Source organism: Astatotilapia calliptera, chromosome 1 (assembly GCF_964374335.1).
Source record: "Astatotilapia calliptera chromosome 1, fAstCal68.1, whole genome shotgun sequence".
Lineage (NCBI taxonomy): Eukaryota > Metazoa > Chordata > Actinopteri > Cichliformes > Cichlidae > Astatotilapia > Astatotilapia calliptera.
The window spans coordinates 36,166,339-36,176,273 of record NC_137422.1 but is presented as its reverse complement, the minus strand read 5'-3'; the positions used below and the strand labels follow the sequence as shown (position 1 = coordinate 36,176,273).

General features: G+C 38.9%; 1 protein-coding gene and 1 long non-coding RNA gene across 4 annotated transcripts in view; both read right to left on the bottom strand.

Moving 5' to 3' along the window:
* Window positions 1-3,192: 3,192 nt before the first annotated feature.
* LOC145429816 (uncharacterized) lies at window positions 3,193-6,886 on the bottom strand. Its single transcript, XR_013910149.1, has 3 exons — window positions 6,519-6,886; window positions 6,267-6,369; window positions 3,193-6,173 (listed from the first exon to the last, which is right to left on the bottom strand). It is a non-coding gene; the product is annotated as an uncharacterized LOC145429816 (long non-coding RNA).
* Window positions 6,887-8,115: 1,229 nt separating this feature from the next.
* phkb (phosphorylase kinase, beta) overlaps window positions 8,116-9,935 on the bottom strand; it is a 104,743-nt gene continuing 102,923 nt past the window's right edge. For all 3 annotated transcript variants that reach the window (XM_026175454.2, XM_026175432.2, XM_026175439.2), the window contains one exon: window positions 8,116-9,706. In XM_026175454.2, coding sequence (XP_026031239.1) covers window positions 9,569-9,706 — 138 coding nt within the window. In that variant the 3' untranslated portion in view covers window positions 8,116-9,568. The remainder of the gene's footprint in view (window positions 9,707-9,935) is intronic.

Below are 9,935 nucleotides of genomic sequence, written 5' to 3'. Positions count from 1 at the left end.
GTCTAATCAGCCCGCGTTGTGCTTCTGTCACACTGCATCTCAGCTCTCTTCTTTTGCGTTTCCTCCTTCTTCCAGGTCCTCCTCCCAATCCATCTCCACTTTCCTTCCTCACCTCCTCTTGTCCTCCTCTGTCAGCGAGCAGAAAGCATTAACTCTCGTTTTGGTTGGGTTCTGGAGAGAGGAGAGGATTAAATTTCCCACGAAGGGTAATTCTTATCTGGAAAGTGTCCAGACTGAAAGATGGTGCTGAGGATGTTTATATTAATCTCACCTACATCTGCCTACAGCTACCTCACTGTAGACACAGACAGGGAGTGCGTCTGTGGGAGGATTAGTTCACCCTGTCGTTAATCTCGCACACTCCCCAAACAGAATTAGGTAGTAAGGTTTGACATAAAAAGCTTCTAGTCAAACTACACATATGGGAAAATACAGTAAAACAATGTTTTAAGACATATGGTCCACTACAATTTACTGGCCACTCATGCAGAATTGCTATAAAAAGATAAGGTATTAATCAAGTAAAAATGAGTATGAGAAACACAAAGTAGTCAATTTCATGAGATGGCCCTCAGTTGTAGTATGAGACTAAGTCTTGTGAGTTTAAGATTGGATGCATTACAAAAAAATACATATTTGCAGTACATCGTCCTATCCTGACAGGAATCACATGTTGCAGTGCACTGGTATCCTGTCTACTGTTCTCATACTAATACCAGGTTTCACGTGCTAAAACATATTTAAGTGAAAACCAGTGTGTACAGACAACAGAACAGAAACAGAGATTCATAACTGCATGGATTAACAGATTTGCTTGTTTTAAACTAAGACCCCGAATATGTCGATCATACAATATACCTCCATTATACAAACCCTCCATTAAAACAAAAAGCTTACTCAGGCAATATATTTGTTAAAAACCATGACCTAGGTAACATTTTGAGGTAAAGGTGCTTTTATTTCTTTAGGAAAAGATTTTAAAGCATATTTCAAGTTCTCCAAGGGCCCTCTGGTGGCTACAGGACCCATAAACAAGTCAGGCTAACAGAGATGCACCCATGGCTTCACATCAGAACGGGCAAATAAAGGTGTCCAATGGATAGCTCTGCAAAACGTACCACTCGGGGGGGGGGGGTTTCTTTTCTTCTTCTTTTTTAATCTAAGACATTGAATTATTAATTATGCTGTGATGCTTATCACTACTAAAGAGGAGTAAAATGTCTGGAAATCATGTCTTAATTTAAGTAATCAGCTGCAGTCATAAAGATTTAAAATACTATCTGGAATGTGTAAATGAATGTGTAATAACACATTCAATGAATATGGGAAAACTATATTGCTGACATGCTGTAGTACTTAGTAATTTTCTCAGACTGTTCACCATCTGTTTAGTAAATGAACTGCAAAGATAATTCAACAAGAAATGATCGTTTCTGTTTTTGGCTTTTTTTTATTATTTTTTTTATAAAATCTTGGCTATGGTCATTTTTTTTAAATGTAAGTTGTTACACCGTGCTTTCGCTGATCTGGACCACTTCAGATTAAATTAGGATATATGTGGCCCTGTCACAGTCCACTAGTCCTCCTCTGCCAACTTGCCCTCTATCTTTCTCTCCTGTCTGTGTGTGGGTGTGTGTTCACTCTGGCTTCTTTGCTTCTCAACCAGCACACCTGAAAGCAATCTGGTGATAACTCACCTGTGTGCAAGCCTGTGATTACTCATCTCCTACTTACGGCTGAAGATTCCTTTCAGCTAATGCCTGATTGTTGCATCAGCAGTGGTAGTGTAGCTCAAGCTTGCTTTGGACCCACCTGATTCTCCTTGCGTGCAGATGCTTCCTGCTTGCTTTCATTCTGTAGTGCAAAATTTGTGGAGAAAAAGGAACCTGGAAAAAAAAACAAGTTATCTGGAAGTTATCTACCTGCTCCCTTTGTTTACACCACATGAAAGAAAGACAAAGCATTTCTCAGTTTCTGCTTTATTGACTGTTCTGACTTGCATATTTACAATAAACCTATTACAATTTTACTCTGGAGACCTGCATTTGAGTACAGATCTGGTTTGTTTTTTGACAGGTACAGAAACTTTAGATTTTTGTTTCCACACTCTTGATTACACAAAACAGCTTAACTGAGGTCTCTGTTGAGTCTATTAGCTGGATCTCCGTATGTAACTTGTCTTTACATTTGCTTTTGCACATGAATACTGTTACGTCCCCAGCTAGGGCCGTAACAATACACTGAGAGCCACTGAAAATCAAATTCCTTTTATAAGTACATCCATGTGCAGGCAATAATGTTCACTTGCAGTTCAGATTTTAATTCATTTTAGTTCATTCTTCAGGCGATGAACACAAACTTTTCATTAACATGGACAAATCATATTAGCATAGAAACGTTTTCAACAACAAAAAAAGAGGCAGATACTTGCAGCCATTGGTTATAGCCGTAGGTTTAAGGTGGTCATAAAGGACGTTTGGGGGTCATTTTAAAAGTATATGTTTAAAGAAAAATTAATATTAATCTGTGCAGAGGATAATATATATGTTGATCATAAATGTCACCATTATTATTACTATTGTTATAAAATATAAAAGAAATAATATCTCTACCAGCTTACTTGTTGTCAGAAAGCTGGTAGAGATATTCAGTCCAATTACTGTGGAGACAAAATCAATGGAAACTATGCTTGTTTGAGAGAAAATACCTTCACGTTGAATTGCTATAGGTCAAGCTGTTATTTGTATAGTGTCATTGACAGCTTAACCCGTGTGTTGTGAATTATTTTCAGCAGTGAAATTGAGCTTGTTTCCTTTTAATTAAGCAATGGATTGGTGCCAAAATTGCCACTAAACATGTTTGTCATGGATCAAAAACCACACGAGTGCTAATTGATTATGGAGTCTCCATAGAGCAAATAACCTCCCCGAGGTTAGACTCATTTGAAACTTGGCCAGATAATAACTGTGCCTGTTTAGTATCCACAATGATTTTAGCATTAGTTGAATTGCTGAAATCAGTGTAGACATGTTCTTCACTTAATGAAGGAGGACAGAGTCAACACAATGTCACCCTCTGGTTTGTGGACACCTGAATCTGACTGAGAGACTGATAATACTGTAGTGATGGCCTAAAAGATACTCTGTCTTGTTCTCTCTAGGTAATAAAATAAACATACTGTAAACAGCAGACTCATTAGGAAAATGTTTATTAAGGTGACAGATCAAATGTGCAGTTCAGCCATTTTCTCAAAGGTTTCTACAGCCTACAGTCTGATATGTTTTTGAAATTAAAGGAGTCATCCTATCCCAGTCATTACAAAAAACACAGGTTTATAGTGCTTCCACAATTGCTTCACTTTTGAGACATTTCAAAGTACTCTTTGAATAAAAAAAAATCTAATCTGCACACATGCTGAAACAATCTTTCATCTCTGAGCTACATGTAGCAGTAGGAGTAGTGCAGACGGATCTCCTGTGAATGTCCAACTTTCCAAATGAGTTCAGCTTTGCTTAGACACTACCACTTTAAGCAGGTCGTCTAGACAGAGTCACGATGACCTGCTGAAAATATGAAGAAAAATGTGAAGAAAATGTGGCTACATGTAAATCTGGAGCAATAACGTTTCCACAATGCAGAAAGAACATTTCTGGAGATTCAAATTTAAGGCAGACTCATTTACTCTGTTTACTTGGTACAAAAGAGAAAAGGTTAACCGCATGTCTCACCTCAATTCTAAGGCTATTTCTTCACTGGGAATAATTTTATATTTCAAATATTCTAATCATTCTTTCATTCGGGCAAGGTACCTTCTAATCTTTTGTCTACAGTTCAGCAGAGATCTTGTGTAAAAGTCCCTCTCAGTGCCAGTGCTGTTCTCTGTGTGTGTCTAGGCTCGCTGCCAGCCCTAATATGAAATATTGATAGATATGTGTCACCTTGGCGTTATTGATGACAGATGCTGAGTTATGAGACTGCAGCAGCATCAGTGTGTCATAACGCGAGCAAACAGCTTCAGAAAAAGAACCCTGATACACTGCTGTCCCCTGCCTTACGGGGAACATACTCACTGCCTACTTTATTATGTATAGCTGTTCAATTGCTTGTTAATCTAATCTCAGCCAATCACATGGCAGGAAAATCTGTGCATTTAGTCATGTAGACATGGTTACAATGACCCGCTGAAGTATCTGAAACATCAGAATGGTCTTTTAAGTGACTTTGAACATGTGCGCATGATTTCTTGTGTGGGATGGGTCGGTCCGAGTATTTCAGAAACTGCTGATCTACTGTGATTTTCACTCACAGCCATCTCTAGGACTTAAAGAGAATAGTCCAGAAAAGAGCAACTATCCACTGAGTATCAATGCCTTTCTGATGACAGATATCAGAGCGATGTGACCAGACAATTCTTCAAGACCCATAAAAGCCCTCTTTACAACAAGGGTATGCAGAAAAGTATCTGCAAATGCACAACATATTAATCCTTGAAGCAGATGTGCTACAGCAACAGAAGATCACACCAGGTGACACTCCAGTCAACTAAAAACAGGAAATTGAGGCTGATTGTCACAGGATCACCAACATTAGACAACAGAAGATTAGAAACATGTTGCCTGGTCAGATGTGTCTTGATGCTCAAATAATATCAAAATGGTTTCTTGAACATGGACATGACTGAGTTCACTGTGCTCGACAATCACTAGGTCTCAATCCAACTGAGCACCTTTGGGATGTGGCAAAATGACAGATTCGTATCATGTAGGTGCAGCACAGAAATCTGCAGCAACTATGTGATACTGTCATGTCAATATGGACCAAAATCTTAAAACCTTGCTGAATCTATAGTTTTATGAATTAGGGCAGTTCTGAAAGTAAAAGGGGATCAACATATAACTGCTTTAAATTTCTCAATCCACAGTCCTCCTCCCTGATCCCAGTATTGAGCGCATTCTTTCTGACAATTTCTGTAATTTTCTGAAAACAGCGATAGAAATATAAAAATCCACTTACTGTACAGGAACTAAGCAAAGTTTCAGTAGCTCTCGCTTTTATAGTCTTTACAGAGTGGGGGGTTTTTTGCACCATAAAGTGCAGCTTTATGAAAGCCTCCCAGGGAAGACTGACTGACAGTGTGTGCAGGTATTTCCAAATTTTAATCATCATTGCATCTTACCCTTTTCCACCACTTCTGGTTCTTCATTCTTCCATTCGAACATTTTTTCCCCTAGAGTCTCAGGCAGGCAAATTTTGCACAAACTGAAAAGTGGATTCAAACCACTCACTCAAATGAAATGTTTTCATTTGGTGCATAAGCCTTAAAAATGATTTTCTAGATATCAGCTTGAAGGCCCATTGTATGTGTCCATTGACATTTCTCATGCAAATACCTTATCTACAATGTTGCTTGGCACATAGGTATAAAAAAAATCACTTTTCTACACTCTGGGAAAGTCTTCCCCTTGCATAGATAAAAAAAAATGTAATACAAAGAGTCAAAACTGACCTTGCTTGCCATTGTAGGATTCTCTTTAATGTTTCTATTGGAAAATACTGTCTGAGCCAGAGGGGATTTTTGATACAATACTGCAGGCGGTCAGAATACAAATGCATTTATACATGAGGCCTTATGGGTATACCGGGACTTTGAGATGAATGCTGTTAGCATATGGTTTATTTAACTTTAGTTATTTTTAGAGTAAAGGATGTAACAGGAACAAATGCAACATACCACAGCATATATACCCTAGACAAACTCGCAGAAAATCAGATGAGAGGTTATTCCTTGAAACCTATTCCAGCTTGACCCAAATGAAGATCTGCAAGAGGGCATTGTGCAGTTTTCACTGGATGCTCACTCTTATTACTAAACTGTCCTGAAACCAACTCACAGAGCACCCCAGTTGCCTGGCAATGCAGAAATATATCAACGATGTTGATATATTTGATATATATAAACACAGCCTGGGTGTTTATTGTCTTATGTAGTCTGGAAGAAGAGTGGATGGTGGGGTGGGTGCAGTTTTCTCTGTGGTGGGGTTGGGTGGACTGTCCTGGGCTCTGTGGGGCCGGGAGGCGCTGCTGCGCTGGGCCCCGGTCTGGATGGGCCTGGGCCCCCTCTCCCTGGTGGGTCGCGGGGTATGGGGGTGCCCACTGGGGTCAGCGGGGGCCACCTACAGGAACCAAAGAAATCCATTTTATCATCCCAATGCCAGACTTCACGGGAAACTGGATCAGAGATGTTTGGGTAGCATGAGGGTACCTACACAATATTAAGGCAGTTTTGTTGATGTGGTGTAGATTATATATGGATGACAACCACCTGTGGGAACAGCTGTATAAATTCTCCTGTAGTTGGCTGCCTGCAGACTAAACACATCATAGCAGCATTTTATCTACAGTCAGGCTTTCGCTCACATATCAAACCAGATAGCAGCAAGGGAGAAGGCAGGCAGATGTCCTGCTGTATTATAGCAGGAGGTGTGATAGAGATATAGATGTGGGAATGTTGTGCTCACCGCTATGGGATGAAGTTCCTCTGTTTCAACAGTCAGTCAGAGCACACCACATGGGTTTGTCATCTGCGATTATGCTCACCATGATGACAACACATTTCCAGAGAAATGTATGGCTGCTGTTCTGTGGGATGTGTGTGGATATAATGACATGAATATGACTGGAGAGATATATTTATGATGAAATGCCTCCTCATATGCACTTCATTTATCTACCAGCAAAACGCTCTTCTTTCCCTCAAAGAATCCCTGCATGACCACACTGTAATTTATAAGTGGTGTTTCAAATTCACACCAGTTCGTAATTATTCATTTATTCTAATCTAATAATCAGTTGAAACACTCTTTTGATTTCATTTGCTTTAGTTCTGGCATGAAAAGCCCCTCATATTTGGATTGCTCACTGTTGGTTGCTAATGTCCCATCTTGTTTGTTTCCATTCAGCCAAACACTAGGGAACTCGCCAGTTCCCACTTTTTTGCATTTCCCCCCTAGTGGACAAGTTAAAAGGCCCTCTGACTGCTCTCACCATGTGTACCCTTTGATCAGAGAGCAAAAAAAGCAAAAGCAAAAGAACGAACACAAAAGCTCCTTGATTCAAAGGTTTTTATGTAGGAGACATTTAATGGAGTCCACAATGTGATTTGAAAACACAAATTAATATTAAATATAATGTAAAACAAAGTGCTGCATAACAGCTCCTTGCTTCATGGACTTGTTTGGATCATTAATATATTTTGACATTACTTTGGTAAGTTGGTAAGAAAGTTACACCTTTGAAATATAACTGAAACTATATGAATTGCATTTCTTGGACTCTGCTGCATTCTAGTGGACCGATGGTGCATCAGTTTGAGACTTCAGCGGTACATCTGTACAATATTACTGAGCTGCATCTCAATGCTCTCTAATATGATTTAGTTTTCAATACAAGAAAGGCTTTTTTTTCTCAATATCATCTTATTTATGATTCAGGCCATGAGAAAATAGGACATAATGCCTGAATGGTAATCTATTTATGAGTGGCGTTCCCTGGTGTTTGAAAGCAGAGCTCCTTTCTCAATGAAAGCACGGCTTCTTTATCATACATCCCAAAGTGTTTAACTAATTGGGAAGAAATGAAAAGCCTTCTTGAGGTTACTTGTTTAAATTAATGCTTAGGGATTCCTTTTGGATTTGCCTCGATGTGGAAAACATTCATTCAACAAGACAGGCAAAAGCTCTTCTCACCAGAGTCGACTTGAATATATCGAGTATGAGGCAGAGCTCATTTATCTTCTCTGGCTTTTTCCACCCTGTCTGCCTGTCAGTCAGTGTTGCAAGACAGCAGCTCACGCAGACTCAGTGCTGAGATGCAGATTGATAAGGGGTTCAGTCAACATGAGGGGGTGTAACTGGTAGGATGCAGCACAATGCCAAACACACCCCCTCGGGGATATCAGTTACACTCCATTTCTGCTGCAGTTTTATAAGAAACATGAGATTTTAGCTTCATGTAAAGTAATTATATATTTAGAATCAAAGGGGTTGGAAGTGACATTTGGCCTCTTTACTCATTCACAAGCACAATTCACAACAGGAAGTCACAGAGAGAAAAATGTTTGTAGTTTTTGTGATAACTTTATTCTTTCAAACCACAGTTTGGAGTTAAAAATACTCCTTTTGAATGACAGAGGCAAAGAACACACACCGACACACTCAAACAGACCATGACGAGGTTGGGCAGATTCATCACAGTGATGATATTCAAAGAGGCACGCTTTAAAATAAGTCAAAGGGAGCCTTATCATTTCTAGTTAAGGATGGCAGAAATCTTTTCTGTTTCCCACGTTTAACAAAACATCAGTTTCTTAGGGAGGCTCAGTCCCAGACTTTGGATGAGCAGTACTCATTGTCAAAAAGAGGACTATTGTGGAGAAAAAAGGCCTCGCAAAAGCTCTGTTTTGTGACCTGTAATACTGAGAGAAACCCTCACAATTGTTATGCTAACAGTACCTATTGTCATGCGTATTCTCTGCATGCACAAAAATAAGAGGACACAGAGTTCCTTTAAGAGTACAGCAAACACCTAACTTTGTTCGTATTTTGAATTCTACATTTCTAAATTTTATGTAATTCACTAAATTAAAAAGAAAGACATTTTAGAATGTGTGCACACATTTCTAATGTGTTTCTAATGCCAAAGAGCCAGAGCCAGCCTGTTAACAAGGCCATGCTGCATTTTGATTGAGACTGCTACATTTTGGATGAACCATATATGAAATAAAGACAGAAGTTACTGCCCTCTGCTTTGCATGATAAGTCACATGATGTCCAGGGAATCAAATTCACCAGTGTAAGAACCACCTTTCTCCTGATATAGTATGACCTTGAAACTTCTATGTAACATCTACAAGTTATTGCTGGTGACCTACAATGTATTGCACAGCTGTTACTTAGCACAGCTCACTGAAGTATAATTTCTGACATAGCTGACAGCTAGAATGCACAGAATTTAAAACCAATTTCTCAGCACCAACAACAAAAATCATAAAGCAATAGTTCAACAAACAGTTCAAGCTTTGTGATAAACAATTTCTCTCTTGCAGACCAGAATGTAGATGCTGAGTTAAGCTAAGTGTCCTGGATGTACAGTATATGAATTGCAAAACAAAGTGCAGATATGCTAATCAAAAACATTCAGATAGCAGGGAAAAAGAGCTAGCTAGTTGTGTGGTGACATTAGCTAGTTATGAGTAAAATGTAAAGATATAAGATAAATAATCTCTGGATAAACACTTCTGTTCTGGACAAGTAACACACAAATTTGTATCGCTAAAACAAAGTGAACACATGATCTACTTTAGAATTATCCCTAATGATTACAATTTTATTTTTATAGCTATTTTTATTTCCTTGAGCAAACTGCAGACATGCTAATCTCTGAAAAAAATAGCTTGCTAAAGTGGTACTGCTGAAGACTGAAGTTATGCATATAATGCATTATAATGCATATCAAGAATGGGGGACAGTCCACTGTTTTCAACTGGTATTGGGCTAAAAAAGCTCATAATTTAACTAACAGTGCATGGGTCATCCTTGCAGGGCTTAACATCCCCCTGCAGCAACTGGATCACAACAGCCTTGGTCAAGTAGCTGGAGGTGCCTCTCTTTCCCACTGGTGGTGTGTTGTAGAATTCCTCCATGTCATCCTGGGACAAGTAAAGTCAGGGTCAGATGATAAAATATGTCTTTAAAAAGTACCTAAACCAACGAGCTGCAAGTACGAAGAGGCTGTTCATGAATTAGATGCAATAAAGGAGGAAAAAAATCAACAGGATTAAATCTGACAAATGTAATAAGACTCTAATGAATTGGAAAATGTCAGTGTTAACCCTTCAACAATTTAATTAAATTAAACCCACCTTAATATAACTGGAA